Source organism: Leptinotarsa decemlineata, unplaced genomic scaffold, assembly GCF_025532065.1.
Source record: "Leptinotarsa decemlineata unplaced genomic scaffold, Ldec_3_MD MMD2_tig00078360_RagTag_RagTag, whole genome shotgun sequence".
NCBI lineage: Eukaryota > Metazoa > Arthropoda > Insecta > Coleoptera > Chrysomelidae > Leptinotarsa > Leptinotarsa decemlineata.
The window spans coordinates 1055724-1072590 of NW_027412727.1; the positions used below are offsets into that span (position 1 = coordinate 1055724).

At 33.0% G+C, this 16867-nt stretch overlaps 3 protein-coding genes and 1 long non-coding RNA gene across 4 annotated transcripts; 1 reads left to right on the plus strand and 3 right to left on the minus strand.

The window, feature by feature from the left end:
* The first annotated feature begins 772 nt into the window (after positions 1-772).
* On the plus strand, positions 773-2314 carry LOC141487079 (uncharacterized). The gene is made up of 2 exons (XM_074185879.1): positions 773-1963; positions 2020-2314. The coding sequence occupies exons 1-2, from the start codon at positions 1616-1618 to the stop codon at positions 2038-2040; spliced, it is 369 nt and encodes a 122-aa protein (XP_074041980.1). The 5' UTR covers positions 773-1615; the 3' UTR covers positions 2041-2314.
* A 2141-nt stretch (positions 2315-4455) lies between these two features.
* LOC141487075 (uncharacterized) lies at positions 4456-5157 on the minus strand. Its single transcript, XM_074185877.1, has 2 exons — positions 4863-5157; positions 4456-4802 (listed from the first exon to the last, which is right to left on the minus strand). The coding sequence occupies exons 1-2, from the start codon at positions 5127-5129 to the stop codon at positions 4467-4469; spliced, it is 603 nt and encodes a 200-aa protein (XP_074041978.1). The 5' UTR covers positions 5130-5157; the 3' UTR covers positions 4456-4466.
* Positions 5158-5174: 17 nt separating this feature from the next.
* On the minus strand, positions 5175-6902 carry LOC141487076 (uncharacterized). Its single transcript, XR_012468187.1, has 3 exons — positions 6420-6902; positions 5824-5895; positions 5175-5447 (listed from the first exon to the last, which is right to left on the minus strand). It is a non-coding gene; the product is annotated as an uncharacterized lncRNA (long non-coding RNA).
* Positions 6903-7612: 710 nt separating this feature from the next.
* On the minus strand, positions 7613-11363 carry LOC141487065 (uncharacterized). The gene is made up of 4 exons (XM_074185868.1): positions 10951-11363; positions 10261-10893; positions 8333-9069; positions 7613-7714 (listed from the first exon to the last, which is right to left on the minus strand). The coding sequence occupies exons 1-4, from the start codon at positions 11342-11344 to the stop codon at positions 7613-7615; spliced, it is 1866 nt and encodes a 621-aa protein (XP_074041969.1). The 5' UTR covers positions 11345-11363.
* Between the last annotated feature and the right edge of the window lie 5504 nt (positions 11364-16867).

Consider the following 16867-nt stretch of genomic DNA (forward strand, 5'->3'; position numbering starts at 1 on the left):
GGAAGATGCAAAGCATGTGCCGAGAAACTTACAATCTGATCACGGTAGTGAGTTCTATAATTCAAAATTTTCATCGTTAATGAGGAAACACCATATCAATCATTACTCAACATTCAGCACAAAAAAAGCTTCAATTGCCGAACGAGTTATCAGAACTTTAAAAAGTTGGCTTTATAAACAATTTTCACTTCAAGGCCATTACAAGTGGTTGAAAGTTCTTCCTAAAATTACCAATCAATATAACAACAAAGTTCATCGCACCATTGGCATGAAGCCTGCAGAGGTTAAACCATCTACAAAATTGTTCGTTTATACAAAATCTGAGAAGCCAAGTGGTAAACGTGAAAAAAGGCAATTCAAAATTGGAGATATGGTGCGAATTAGTAAATTTAAAAACATATTCGCCTAAGGTTATACTACAAACTTTACCACTGAACTTTTTGAAGTTGTGAAAATTAATAGTACAGAGCCTATAACTTATGAGCTAGAAGATGTGAATGGACATCCAATCAAAGGTAGCTTTTATGAAATGGAGTTGTATAAAGCGAAAGATCCCAATACATATTTGGTTGAACGAGTTTTGAAAAAGAAAGGACGTCGCCTATTTGTGAAATGGTTGGGATTTTCTGGAGATCATAACTCTTGGATTGATGAAAATTCATTAATGTAATTGCAGTATTATTGTTTTTGATGAAAAATAAAGATGTATAAATGAAATTGTTTTTTTTTTAATTTCGATTGTAAATAGTAAAAAAAACAAACAATATTCAAACTGATTTTATTCATCACATTTATATCTATTGATGCATTTGTTTAATTATTAGCGTTCGTTGTGATAGGTGGCACCATAACCAATGGAATGTATGATCGAATAACGTTGCCATAGATTTCTAGTCTCCTCATCTGATCTTCACTCTCCAAACACCAACAATCCCGGAAGTGAAAGTTCTCATCGGGATGGAAATCACCAACATTTTCACATAATATCCATCCATTTCTACACATACTACATAAATTGTTCCAACAATCTACTTTGTAGTTATCACAACGCATACAACGTTGAATTAGTAACTCGCGATTTGATGCACAATTCACACACATATTTCTACAAATTCTCATATTGTTATACACGATTTTGGTAAAACATTTGTAGCACTGATGATGGACGCATACTTCAGGAGATGAATCATTTGTCGTCTTCGGAATTGTGAATGGACTCGGAACTGGAACTGGATTCTCCAACACACATCTACGACACAAACCAGTACATGGATTAATATACGTCTCAGGCCAATAACCTTGACAATTATTACAAAATATAGTTTTATCAATTTTAATTGGATCGCCACACACTTTCGGTTTTGAATTCCATTCTTTCGGAAAAGGCATATTAGTATTCACTATTAGATGCTGCAATATTCAACTGACAAATTCAACTGCACTCTCATGAACCTATTTTTCCTATCATAAACTCATAGAGAGAATAGAGGGAGAAGAGTGGTGGGGCTACCACCTCCACAATCGAACAAATCATAAAAATCGAATGCTGATTCTGAAACTTCACCTCACTAGTACTATTAGTAACTTCAAGCTTTTCACTCAGAAATAAAGAAAAATGAATTCTGCAAAAATTAATGAAGTTTTGACAAGGTTGACACTTGAAGACGAAAATAATTGGTTTTCGGATGAAGAAGACGAACTTCCCAACATCATTATCGAAGGAGATGATAACATCGGAGGAGAAATCGATATATTCGATGTAGTACAAGAAGATGGTGGAGCCATAGCTGCTGCTGATAATTTGCAGGATATTGATGGTGTAATAGATCCGGAACTTGAAGATGAAGGCATTGATGATGATCCAGCGACAGACAATGGCAACATTATAATAGGGAGCCGGTGGATGAACATTAGTGAGACAGTGGAAAATAATTTAGATCTGTACTGTGTGACGGACTCTCATGTGCGTATACGAACCATTAATGATAGCATCCACACATTATGTTGGTGTTGTTTTAGATTTTATTCCCATCGAAATAGAAATAATGGAGGCGAATATGAACATATGGATTTACATTACACTATATCGATGATGGAAATAACACAAACTTGGTGTGAATCTTGTGACAGACCTCTGACAAATTTTCGCCGTTTAGATGCGTGCATTATTTGTAACAATGTCCCTCCACAATGAAATGTTATAATAAATATCATTGATTTCACTATTGTTGATGTTATTTTAATAATGAACCTTTTGATGGAGAAGAAAAGTCCTTCTCAAAAAATATGATTGACACAATATACATGATAAACTAAAGTATATTGTTAAGACATCCAAGTTTTTATTAGTGAGTTGAATTCGATTATATCTTTCAATGATTCGTGGGGAAAGAGATAACATAAATCGCTATGATAATCCAATTTAACTAGTTTAGTGATGCAATAATGTGTCTAAGAAAGGGGTTGGTTGGGTAACAGGATGAATTTGTTTCTTAAAAAAATAATTGTATTCTATTCGACGATTCGAATTCAATTGAATTCTTCTTCAGAGCTCAAAAAGTCGTTTTTTCGTGTTGATGATATTAATAATTTAAAACCTATCAGAGATAGTAGAAACATATTTGAAAAATAAAAATCATTGCAACAACAAATTTTCGAGACAACATCAACACAAAACGAGATGAAACAAACAAATGGCTTTATCTTTATAATCATCATTCATTTTTCACATTGAATTTTGTATTGAACTTACCTAATTTTTTTCTAACATCTATAAGTGATAGATATGAGTAATCAGTTTTCGATAAAATAATCTCTTAGGTTGAACACTGCCCCAAACCACGCAGTATTCCGTGTGCACCAACCAAATTATGTACACTCCGAGTACACTAGCGTAACCTAATCATTCTGATCATCATCGATAACGACTATTTCAGGATCTGGAGAATCAGCTATCATAATGATTTCTGGGGGGTCGGCGAATTGATTTTGTTGAATTTCTTCATCCAAATACGGTTCCATAAGGTCAGGGCAGGGTGAATCCCGAAAGATTGGAAAAAATTCATTCATCACACCAAAGTCGGCGTCGAAATCATTTGGGTCGTCAAATAGACCGTATTCGTCAGCGTCGAATTCGAAACCACGGTCCTCATCCAAATCAATTGTGGTGTCTGAATATCCATCAAAGTTGTTGTCCACACCCGTTGAATTGATAATTTCAACTTGAATGTCTCCATAAGTTGAATCCTCAGAAGGAACGAAATATGGTTCACTCGTTGAATCGGCTTCTTGCATAACCGGTGTTACTTGATTCATGATGAGGGAACAAGTGGTCTGTTACTTGCAGTGTGAAGCTGAAAATCTCCAATCTTTCGACATTGACAATGAATGACATCACAAATCCTTGGGATATTTTGTGTCACATGACCTCGATATATGAACACAACTTATTTATATCTCATATGACCTTGTGTTATGAAATGTCATACCTATACCCTCCGACATGGAGTTTTGGCCTTGGTTTTACTTGATTCATTATGAGGGAACAAGTGGTCAGTTACTTGCAATGTGAAGCTGAAAACTTCCAATCTTTCGACATTGACAATGAATAACAACACAAATCCTTGGGATATGTGTGTCATATGACCTTGATGTATAAACACAACTTTGCGTGTCTCATGATCTTGTATTATGATCAAGTCATATAATCTCAGATGACATCACAAGTCGCTGAGATATTTATATCTCATACGACCTTGTGTTATGAAATGTCATATACCCTCTGACATGGAGTTTTAACCCTAACGATTGACTTTGTTTTCGACAGATAACTTTTGAATGTAATGAATGATAATCTCATTCTGTTTTCTGAAAAATAACCATTGATTTGACTTCATCTGAGTCATCCATCTCAATATAGGATGTAGATTTTTTTTTGATCTGTGGCATTGACGACATTTAATAATCAATGCTACAATCATTTTAATTTTTTCAGAGATTGAAAATAACTTTCTAATTGTTACTTTTATATATTTTTTAAATAATCAGATTTGCACTTTTAGTTATGAGTAGAAAGTAACATACATAAATATTATTTGTTTTTTAGAAATAAAAATGACTAATCATTACTTTCCTTATTTATTTTTCAAAATATAAAATATACTTTTTACATATAAATAGAAATTGCATTACATAACTTTATTTTGTTTTTTTTTAAACTAAATGAATAACTGATACATTCATTATTCATTTTTTCAAATATGAATAATCAATTTTACACTTTTAAATATGACTAGAAAGTGACATTCACATATAACTTTATTAGCAACATACAAAAAAAAATATTTACATAAGATTTATTGGGGGAGATTTCTCGACACGATTGCTCTGAATAATACAGATATGAAAATAATATAGAAAATATTATGATACATGAATTGCAAATGTATAGGGAAAGATGAAAATTTTTACAAGAGATGTAAGATGAAATTTTCATGTATCTCCTTACTGAAGATTTCCAATTGTCGAATTTTGGGAGAAAGTTTTTTCATGTGAGCAGATCTCTCTCGTTGAGCTGCTCTCATTTGTTCACATTCCACTTTGAGGAGAGAAACTTGCTCTTCCAGTTCAACAAGTTTTTTCCTCTTCGCTCTATATTCCGTTTCGAAGCCATTGTAAGCGTGATACATCTCTAGAAATTTGTCTCTCCTGGATCTCATAAATGAAAACCAATCGTCTGATTTTTCGAGGTCAATCGTTGGGGGAGGCGTGCTTCCAGCACTAACATTGTCGTATTCAGGAACCTGTGGAATGAAAGGATATGATGAACTAACATCTTGTCGCGTTTGAGTAATGATTATTACCTGATGGAGTGATGTAGAAGGTCCTGCTATGACTCCCATCTCTCTCACTTTTATCGACTTGACTTTATCCCTTTTTTCGTGTTTCGTCTTGTGTCTCCTTCTAGATGGCGACTTCGAGCTAGACTTTTTAGACTTCTTCGCCTTCTTCATTATTTTTTTATCACTCTCCATTTTTTTTCTTTTTCGTCTCTCAAGGTCATCATCCGAACTGTTCTGAATGATTGAACTATGTGGAGATCCCATATTCTTCGAATATGTTTCCTCCATCTCTAATATGTTACTCACAACAGTTTGTGATAAGTCGAAAGTGACTCATCAAGATTCTGGGTGTGAGTCGCCATCACATTATCAATGTTTGAGGGATTGTCATTCATCTCCACATGGTTTGGATTGAATCCATTTAAAAATGATTTAGCATTGTGCATCTGCTGAATGGAAGTCATCACCGGTTGTGGTATCTCCCCGCCTTCCTGAATGATCACGTTCTGGTGGACAATTACATCCCTGCGCTCCATTTCATACATTTCTGATCGGTTCACAGAGCTTAATGGTTTTAATAAAGCTTCTTTCAACAAAGACATGGTTCTGAAATCAAAAAATAATAGACAATATAATATGATTAAATTTAATTAGCTAACAAAAAAGTTTTCATCTTTTCTTTTCATCACCTTGATACAAAACAGTGGAAATCTTTCAGAAAAAGCAATTTCAAAAGAGGTAACTATATACGAAGAAGTAACTTTTAATCACAATGTACCCTTTCTAAACCAACTACTTTCAAAAAAACATTGAATTACATGAAACAAAAATTACATTCAAATCAATTACTTTCATATGAACACTGAATCACACAAAAAAAATACTTTATAGAAAAACAAAAACCGTTCTTTACCAAAATTATTCTCATCTTAAAATATAACCTTTTCAGTTTGATATGAATAATATAGTAGGTTGTACTTACATCGAGATGAATTTTCAGCTGCTAAGATTTGAAGGCTTTGATGGAGTTGCTTCACCTGGCTGCTTTATTGAACTGAAAGGAAGGAATCAATTTCAAAAAAGAATTCCATATAACATCATTAAAATCTCAATGTCCTTTTAGAAACCTTCAAACTTGTTTCACACTTTTCAAGGTTATATTACGTTTACATAAAAACAACTACTTTCATAGGAAACAATGAATTATATGAAAAAAAAACTCTGAACTAATAATTTCATATGAACAATGAATTATACAAAAAAAAATTTAGAAACTGAAAAGAAGGAAGCGATTTCAGAAAAGAATTTCATATATCATCGTCACATCTCAACTTCCTTTCAGAAACATTCAAATTTTGTTCAGAATATTCAAGGTTATATTAAGTATAAATAAAAACTCTCTTTCGAAAACATCTACTTTCATGAAAATCAGTTGATTTACACAAAAAAAATAATTTTGGAATAGATAATTTTATATGAACACTGAATTAAATACAAATTAGAAACTCAAAAAACTAAACACTCCTAAAATTATAACCCTTTCAATTCGAAATGAATAATATAGTACACTGTACTTACATTGTGATAACTTCAACTGCTAAGAATCGTTGATGATTATTGGGTTGCTTGAGTCAACTATATCACTTGACTTGACTGTGTCACTGCAAGTTAGTTCGATGGGTAAGAGATACTAAAACAGAATGATGTGTTGTCCCTTCTGATTCTGTTCTGGTGTTTTGAAAGGTCACCCCTTTCTGGTGGGGATTGAATTCGAGTCTTATGATTTGTCCCAACGATACAAAATTGAAAATGGAAGAAAAGGGTAGTAAGAGTTTATTGTTGGTAGAAACTAATTTGAGATTTTACAATTGTCCAGAGTGCAGGGTCATATAATCACAAAATTGTTAGAATTCCGTATTTATCACCCTATAAAACTTCCCGAATGTCCTAATGGACATTTCGACGGTTTCTACCTCAATTATGTCAATGCACCTCTGAACGTGCTAATGAATCTTACGATCAGGGTTTCCTACCCGAATTTTTTTTCAAATAAACCATTCAACCTCTTGCTTCCCTTCAATAAAATAATATCGTCTAGACACGCTATAAAAGTTCCTGAATGGACTCTTCGAGGGTTTCTATCTCAAATATGCCAATGCACTTCTGAACGTGCTAATGGATTTTACGGTCAGGGTTTCCTACCCGAATTTTTTCTTCAAATAAACCAATCATCCTTTGGCATACCTTCAATGAAATAATGAGATTGAGTAGAATACTGCACCATATAATCATAAAATATTTTCTCTCCAAAAATAAACCAAACAACCTTTTGCATCCCTTCAATAAAAGAATGAAAATTGTCTCGACATCAACAGCATATAATGATAAAATATTTTTTCTCCAAATAACCAAACATCTTCTCGCTTCCCTTCAATAAAATAATGAAATTGTCTAGACTTCAGAGACATATAATCATAAATTTTTGTTTGAATATCGATATTTTCTACCCACAAAGTTACAAAACTTAGATACTAAACATCCTTTTTTCCCAAAAATGCCAAATACGCGCAATTGTCAGTTTTGGAATAAAATATAATAATTGAATATTTTTTCTAAATCATATACTCGCGCTAAACTAATTGTGACTCAATCACTTATGAACATGAAATCTTAATTCTAATTTATAGTGACACCACAAACGATTTGAACGATTCTTTTCGTCAAATATGAATTTTCCAAAATGTTAAAAGCAAAAATTAGATTTGTAAAATTCAATTACTTGATTGCTCTCCCAATAATGCAATAAAGAGATCTAGATTTTCATCGATGGTATTGTTGGAATCTTTCATTACTTCCAAAAGAATTCTCAGATTCTGTTGGGAGCTTGTTTGATAAAATTCAATATCGGAATGACTCCAAGGTAATGTTTTGGTAGTATTCGGAATTATGAATCTTTTATCATCGTTATGCGACAGAGCGACTTTATTACACATCAAAGTATAAATATCATGTAAATCACTTCTGAATACATTCATCTTTCGCAATATTGTTCCACCTGTTTCAACAATCCTAATGTAATCGTCAATTGAAATCCGATTTTTAATCAGGGATTTTTTGACACACTTAGCCCTTTTAATTTCATTTGACACACTTTGGATGTGATATGCTTTTGCTCCAGTCCCATGAAAACTAATAATAGGATCGTTTGGAAGTTCGTCTTTCATATTTCCAATTACCGACTTCTTAACTGGCACATGGAACTTATTATCCAACGCATAGTTGGAAGTGTCAAATTTATCAACATTCTCAATGATAAATTCATAAAAATTATCTGTCATTATTTTCAAAATCAAAGAGTCTGTGTCGGTGTAGAGAAGAGAAGAACGTGATCCGAAATGTTTTTTAATAACATCATAGAAAAAGTCGTAAATGACAGTTTTCGACATATCCAATATACTAAACCCCAGATACAATGATTTGTTGTAACAAACCTTAACTTTATCCATATGTATGACTACAAAGTCTTCTGCAATTATGGATAATGTTTTGAAATTAGGGCGAGCTATCAAAGCGTTGGCACCCATTCCTCCCCGTATAGATTCCCAATGTGTAACAATTTGAATGTCTCTCCTGTTGTAAACATTTTCCAAAGTTTTCCCATAAATAGAGTTCACATTTAATTTGAAGTAATTCCTCTCAAACTTATTGGTGGCTTCATTTCTCAGTTTAGTATTTAAATCGATATATTTTTTCAACCATTGTGACTGATCGAATCTGAGAACTCTATGGGTTCTAATCAGTTTTAAACCATTACGAATCGCCTGTTTTAAATTTCTATAATGAACGATATATTTATTTTTATCTTTCAAATTAGGTATAAGTTTGGCTATTTTAGACTTTGACCCAGGCGGTATGATACTTTCAACCAAAAATGGTAAGTCTGAATGTAAATCGTGCATTTCAACGGGGTAATGAATATCAACTTCAAGAATGTATCCTTGAGAATTTTCATCTGGAATACTGACGATATCTAGTTTACTTATTTCATCGGAGGTCAACCATGTGAACCCTCCAAAAGGTAGTGATTGAGACATGCTATGACCATACAGATTTGTTGCATCCAAATACATGATAAATGATGAAGCTTCATTAGGATTATAATTTGGAAGGAATTGATTATTTGCAATGTGCTGTCTCTCCGAACATTGACTAACACCGCCACGAATACCTTTTTGATAAAAATGCACCATGTCTATATCAGTTAATAATTCCAACTTGATGCCTGTATATTTCAACATAGCGTCCCAAGAAAGACCTGGAGATGTGAAATAATGTGCAGGATCCAATTTATATGTACTCAAACTCATGTTTCTGAAATTTTCAAAAATATCACACAGTAATAGAACATCTGATTTTAAGTAAATATCAGAATATTCACCCAAATCACGACAATTGAATGTTTTCCATACCTGCCTCACTCTATCATATTCATTATCAGAAATATGTCTTTCATTCAGTTTGTCAAAAAAGTCCGCCTTTGATGGTATAGATGAATAATTCAATTTATCTAAAGAATCGATGAAACTGTATGGAAAAACACCTTTTTGTCTCATAAGTTTAAATTTATCATTTTCTGGAAAATGTTTTCTCATTTCCACAAAATGTTTCTCATCTAAATTATCGCCCAACTCTTGAAGAGATGCACTCATAAATTTGAAACTATCAATGAACCTTAATTTCAAAAATACTTTTTTCAATTGCCCATTCCGATTTAATTTGTTTTCCATAAATAAATGTTTCGTGAAAGAAATATATTTCTCTTTAGTTTGAGCGATGACGTCAACTTTACTTTTATTGGTGCATAAATCTTTTATGAACAAGTGACAGTCATACCCACTGAGATTATGGAAAATGATCGGAATGAAATTGGGCAATTTGAAATTGAGATTACATATGGAATGTGTTGCTCCAGTTCTTTTTTTTCCTGTCAGGTGACAGTGATCGCGAATTTTTATGTCATTCTCTTCGAATGTCTTTCCACATATAGCACATGTTGTGGCATTATTGAAATCATTTTCTTCCTCATCAGTCAAAGGGTTCATTGGAACGATATTTTTCAAATATTTGTGATATATATTGGTGACGTCAGCCTCCAACTTTGAAATGAAAACTTTAGATGCATCAGCCCCTCTATACAATACGAATTTTGAAACTGAATCATCAAAAGAGCACTTTATGAGATATGAGAAAGCGTATGGTTCATGAAGATAGGTTCGATTTGTGAAAGACTTAGCAGGATTTGGCTCATTTGTGTGCAGTGATTTAAGGATTGATTCAAAATCAGCATACACTGTGAATGGAACCCTCAACTGTTTCTCAATATTTTCAAATTTCAAAATATTCTCAGGTACGCATTCACCGAATGTATCAACTCTGAATTTTGGGGTTGGTGTTGTTGTCGATATGTGATTACAATCATTCAATTGATGTCGCAATAAACCCCGCTCATTACTAAAGTATAATAAACAACCATCACAGAAATATTTTCTATGTTCATGTGCTGATATTTGAGATGATACTAATCTCGAGAAATCTTTAATCCAACAATAATGACTGTTACCAGAATCATCCATTATATTAAGCAGATTCACATGACTATTAAGTCTACGTTTCGAATAATGTAACGGGCCTACAACATCATATGAATCTTTACCGTTTTTGAAACATTTTTCTAAACCATAAACATTGATAGAGCAATCATTCATAATCTCAAATTTAGGAATATCTTTCAACTTTACTGGAAAATCCATACCTGCTACATTCAACACGGTAGAGAAGTGAGGATAAGATGAAATTTCACACACTCTTACACTGGCAGGATACAGAGCTGAAGTTACAGCCCATGCGAAACAGTATTGATCTTGATTAATAACATTCACAACACTTTTCTTCAACTCAATGAATTTGGGTAACTTGATATAAGAAGAGCCTCCAAGGGGACTATACTTGTTGACATTTACTTCCATAAACAGAATTTCCTCGATAGTCCAACCTGAAAATTTATTTTCTCTTCACATCTAATAACCAATTTTGTGAATACATCACTTACCTGAATCTCGATGTTGAAATTCCATTGCTTGAGCAGTTAAAGCATCAATAAAAATGTTATAAATCACATTCAAATCATTCGATTGATCGACAACTTGATTGGGACTATTGAATGATTTTACTTCTAAATTCTCCTTAGTTTGAAGATAGTAACGTCCAAACACCTCCATATTGACTTTCACACTTTTATGGATAACTAACACTTCTTCGAGTAGTTTAAAAACTTTTTGCTTCAATTCATTGAAAAATGTTGGGTAATCAATGTGATGGTTTTGACTATCCACTCTATAGCTCACAATTCTACACTTGAATGCTGTGCGTATGATTTTAACACCGTCCCCATATTGAATACATGCATTTGTTCTATGTTGCAAAGTCCTCCGATGAATATTCATCTGATCACTTGCAATATTCAAATTGGAGATAATGGAGCGTTTAACCTAGGCCTCTTCGACATTGATGGTCCTTCATTATTTGCAAGAATACATGATTCTCGCTGATGACGACGCAAGTTATCACTCCGAGTGAAACTATTTCCACATTCACTACACGTATACATCTTTTATATAATACCACACGATTATGATGAGAATACGGACAAAAAAGAAACATTCACAACACACATGTTATATGTGCATAACCCCCCACTCCAATGCAAGGTAAATCTATGTCATTTTATTAAATATCACTCAAACTCAAGGTAATACATCAGTAATATCGTTCAAAATTTTTCCCAAGGTCATATGACGTGTTCGAAGCTCGAAATCGCTTAGGAAATTTCCAAGGTCATGTGAACATGCAAGGCCAAATCATAGCTGTACAGTAAAAAGCGGTTCACGGTCATGACATCACACACATCTCAATGCCAGTCATGGGCGGAGAGTAAAAAAGGGGTTTCACCTCATTATGTTACACACAACTCAAGGTCAACTCATAGGCAGAGAATAAAAAAACGAATCAAGGTCACAGTCAGTGTTGTGGATCTGGGGGGGCATAGCCTTGGGGGGAGGTCCAGACCCGTCTTTCCCCCCCTACTCCTGATTACTTTCGAACATCCATCAAAATCAATTGGAGAAGCATTGCATTATTGCAACATAAATGTCGATAGGTTCATTACGACCCTGCGACCTACTTTAAGATTTCTCAAGTGATTATTCATCATAACTAAAAGGTAGAAATGCACTTTCCAATCGAAAAACTATTTCACGCCAACTATGCACTTCATCTTTGATAGATCTATATCAAATCACACGCTACAAATATTCCACGAAACCATAATACTAAAATTCAACCATCATAACCATACTATATGATATTTATTTGTTAGTTTTGAAGTTTCTCCAAGTGCAACAATTGAACTCCTTTCAATATTACAAGTTAACAGCGCTAATTCCTCATTATGAAAATCTACACACATTGGCACCAAATTCATGCAATTAAAAATCAGGCCTCACGTTGGATACCAATTTTATAACGTTTCCTCACTCGTTTTATGGATTATGAGCCACTAGCTCTTGATTTGCGGAGGCAAGGGCACAGGTCTTGGCCTTTTATAGAAATTCAACTATAAGTGCTGAAAAGGATTACCAAATTGAAAGCTCTTATTTGGACGCTATCTATAGAAGTTTCTGAAAATACTTTACTACTTCTGAACACTTGTCACTGTAGATCAACTTTGTTACACCGGGATGGGAGACACTTGCAGAATTCTAACGAAACAAGAAATACAGTTCACTTGAGAGTCTTAATAGGGTTTTGCATCATCAACCTTGGAATGATTTGACCAACAAAAACATTTCACATCAATGTTGAAGTTACATGGTCACTAAATTAAGAAATCAGAGTGTCAATGAATAATAACTGAATACAGTGTCTCACTCTAGGGTTAATATACTAAACCTCATGAAAATCCTATGGAAATCCTGATGGAAATTCTATTTCCAGAAACCACAAAGGAAACTCAAAGATGTTGTTTTACAATGCTCTGTTTCTTGAGATTCGAGATTCCGGCAGTCTCCAGCAGTAGCCACTTCAAACCTATTATTTATCAATACAGCCAAACACGTCCACGATAATCTTCTACTTGTGTCCAAATAATTCCTGTTTTCAGTGCTCCTCATGCTTTTTATGATCGTTTATCTTTTACCATTTTTTATGATCATATGTTCTCTGTGATTTTGATGATTTTACAATGTTTATGTTTTTTCTATGATTCGCAATCTACGATGAACTATTTTGCCTAGCACAACCATAAAACATAAAAAAGTTGTGAGAAAATTCTAATGTTAGCAACAATCAAAAAATTCAATATATGATTTCATATAATCCTCTATTAAATTCATATCTATAAATACCTTGAAATTTTAAATTTAAATTCTAATACCTCACAAATTTAATTTAAAACACCACTACGTGTTTCCTATACGAAGCCAATCACATTATACTCCTTCACACATTATACGTTACATTACACTATGAAAATTAATTCTATGACTGAACAAAACCACAGTATGAAAATGACTGAACATAGGAAGAAGAGTACTAGTGGTTAACGTCTATTTGCATACCTAACCATCAAATGAATAAAATATTGAAAAACACCCAACACTCATTTATCTCTGTTTCTCCGTACTGGTGAGTCCTAAAGAGCTGAAGTTTGATATTTAGGTGCTTCTTAGCACTTATAAGAAGAAAGAAAGGATTTTCAAATATATATCTGGCAAATAAAATTCTTTGTGTTCAGATTGTGTCACAAACAATGCGACTCGACAAGAGCGTAATGCACTATTTGCAGCTATGATATGATGAGAAAGTATTCAAAATCGAAGTATGTTCGTCAGAGCATTGGCATGATGATCCCATTTTAGATGTGAATCTATGATGATATCAAGATATTTAGTTTTTTAAAATTACTTTGATTGCATTCTGATTCATTCAATTGAAATTTCATCATCAGTGTTTCTATTATTCATTTTCATAGCAACTCAAAGGCACAGACACGATTTCATCGAAATCGATAGTGAGTAATTTATGACACAATACATTGAACCAATTATTGAGGTCGGTTTCAATTTAATTTTTGAGTTCAGTCCAGTTGTTCGCAGTATTCATTATGACAGTATAATCAGAATCTCTGAAAGTTTGCCTACCGTTTGAATATTGAGTATGTCATTCATTCACACCAAAAAAAATTGGAACCAATATGGTACCTGTAAATGAAATTTCCTTGGTTACTCATTGCAGCAATAATTTCCGTAACGTGCGTTTTACTTTGGAAATAATTTTATGGTAATGTTAAAAATTCTCCTCGGTTCCTCACATCTTCCATTATATCCAACAACTGTTTGTTGTTGGATATTGCAAACTTTTGCAAAATAGCATTGGTAGAGCCTCTTTCCTGTCTAAAACCAAATCGTATATTTAATATTGAATCGCAGTGATCAGAATATTTCGTTAACCGTTGTTTAAGCTTTTATCCATGAACTCATTCAGGTTAGTTATCGATGATATTGGTCTAGAGTTCCCCATTTTCATTTCGTCTCCTTTTTTTGAAATGTAGGGTTATAACTACGAGTTTCTGCAATAATCTTTTGGTATAACCTTCGCCCTAGCAATGAAACCGCATAGCATATATGATGTCTGCTGCATTAGTAGACGAAACGTTTGGTACTTCAACCTCCATTCGACCAAGGTCTACCAGTCGAGATTTCATTTTGTTCAATCGCAAATCTGGTTGTGGAAGCCTGTTCTTTCATTTCTGTTTCTATTTATTGTTAAGATGATTCACAGAAAGTTCGGGTTTGGATTCGAAATGAACCATATAAGTTTCAAATATTCGTAGTAAACAGAATAACACAAAACCAATCTCTGGTACTTGCGATGCACTATTTGGGACCTTTGGTATAGTAATGAATATTACTGGAGTTTTTCCCAACACCAAACCGTTATTTTGATACCTCGACACCTCAAGAGGAAAATCGAACTGTTCAGTCTTCCTCTTGAAGATGATCACTTGTTGACCAAAACACGTGTCTAGGTGTTGAAATGAAGGCTTGGTGTTGGGAATAAACTCCAGTAATATCCAATCTCTGATAGTTATCAATGATTAACATTATGTGCGATCACATAGTTACCCTGAATTTTTGAACACTTATATTTTAGAATTGAAGGGGTTTTATTTTAAGGAGTGATTAATCTTTGGGAAAGAAAGTTTTTGGATTTCTACTACTCCATCTTGATATAAAAAAAAAGGATGAGGGAATCTTCCAAAGAAAGGAAGGAAGTAATCAATTTGAAAATGAGTAACTCTATACATGGATACATACATACATACAACGAAGTAACTTTCAGACACAAATTGAAAAAAAGTCCTCCTGAAACAGCTACTTTCATATAAACATTGAATTACACGAAAGAAAAAAATTCTTTCGAAACAAATACTTATATATGAACACTGAATCATACAGAAGATACTTTTCTCTACTCAGTTTGTATTTCAAACATTCGTTATGGAGTAAAAATCAGATATCATTCACATGAGTTCTACTTTAAATGAATGGTAACAAATTGCACTTACATAGAATACTGCCATCCTCACTGGTATACATCGATGTTTCGCCCTAAGACACTTACCCTAAGGCTCTTCAGTACCAAATTGGATAACATTATATTTATATATTTTTTTCGTGTATCAAGATGAAGTAGTAAAAAGCCAAAAACTTTCTTTCCCAAAACTTATATTCTATTTCATCAGTTCGGACTTCCATTGTCTAATTACATAAATTGATTTGAATCCCAGAAAGAATCTGTCAAAATTAAAAAGATCAGCTGAAAAATAATTTTTTTTTGGCAAAAAATGGAAATTATAATGAAATAACATACAAGCAACAACCAAAAAAATAAAAAAATTGAACAATCAACAGCAGCTGTCAAACAAGAAATGAAAATTAAAATGTGGAGTAACTTGGTTTGGAATATTTTGATTTTAATTTTCATTTCTTGTTAATGATTTTTGAATTTTTTTCTGCTCGACAATAGTTCAATTTTCAATTTTTTGTTGTTGTTGCTTGTATGTAATTTCAGTTTTTTGCTCAATAAAACTGTTATTTTTCAGCTAATATTTTAATTTTTTACAGATTCTTTTAGGGATATCAAATTAATTTATATCATATCAGACAATGGACGTCCGAACTGATGAAATGCACCACGAAACATTGTCAATCACCTTCGAACAAATTTATGTTTTATAGTAGGATAACCCACAATTTTAATTTGACGATGAATGTGAATGGACTCCGGAATTGGCTATGGGAGCTGAATCATTGAAAGCAAAAAGTTCAACAAAAATTTTCATCTACATTACATTTTTTTTTTCAAGACTCTTGAATTTTTGCCAAATTGAAAAGAGTTTTGAAATATTGCCTCAGTTTTTTAAAATAATTGATATTTTCTAAATAGAACAAATTGAATATGTGACGGATTCGTTCGATACTTGATGAAAATCTATATCGTATTCAAAAACACTGTGAGACTTTCCGTACACAGTTTCACAAAAAGCCAACAAGTGTTTTGCTATACAATAGTTTCTCCAAGCGTTTTCATACGTATCTATACGAGTATGAACACGAATTTGTATTCCAAACATATGAAGAAGCTATTGTGTAGCGAAAGACGTGTTGCGTTTTTTAGAAACTTTGTAGTGAAAATCTCACAATAGAGTATTTCTTATATTGAGAAGGTATATTTTTAGAAGGAATTAATTTTTGTAAGAGAGAGTTTTTGGCCTTCTACTTTTCCATCTTGATACAAAAAAGATGGAAATCTTCCAAAGAATGGGAGGAATCAATTTCAAATGAATAACTATATAGAAAGATGTGTAGATCAGGCAAAAAAGTAACTTTCAGACACGAACTGGAAAA

What these genes read in the sequence shown, in the direction of transcription:
- LOC141487075 (XM_074185877.1), bottom strand. Translation starts at nt 5,129, where the DNA reads ATGGAGGAAACATATTCGAAGAATATGGGATCTCCACATAGTTCAATC. An exon ending in CTTCTACATCACTCCATCAG is followed by an intron (nt 4,803 to 4,862) that starts GTAATAATCATT and finishes TTCATTCCACAG; the next exon opens with GTTCCTGAATACGACAATGT.
- LOC141487065 (XM_074185868.1), bottom strand. Translation starts at nt 11,344, where the DNA reads ATGAATATTCATCGGAGGACTTTGCAACATAGAACAAATGCATGTATT. An exon ending in ATTTCAACATCGAGATTCAG is followed by an intron (nt 10,894 to 10,950) that starts GTAAGTGATGTA and finishes ATAAATTTTCAG; the next exon opens with GTTGGACTATCGAGGAAATT. An exon ending in TACATATGGATAAAGTTAAG is followed by an intron (nt 7,715 to 8,332) that starts GTTTGTTACAAC and finishes AGCTCCCAACAG; the next exon opens with AATCTGAGAATTCTTTTGGA.
- LOC141487079 (XM_074185879.1), top strand. Translation starts at nt 1,616, where the DNA reads ATGAATTCTGCAAAAATTAATGAAGTTTTGACAAGGTTGACACTTGAA. An exon ending in ACTGTGTGACGGACTCTCAT is followed by an intron (nt 1,964 to 2,019) that starts GTGCGTATACGA and finishes GTGTTGTTTTAG; the next exon opens with ATTTTATTCCCATCGAAATA.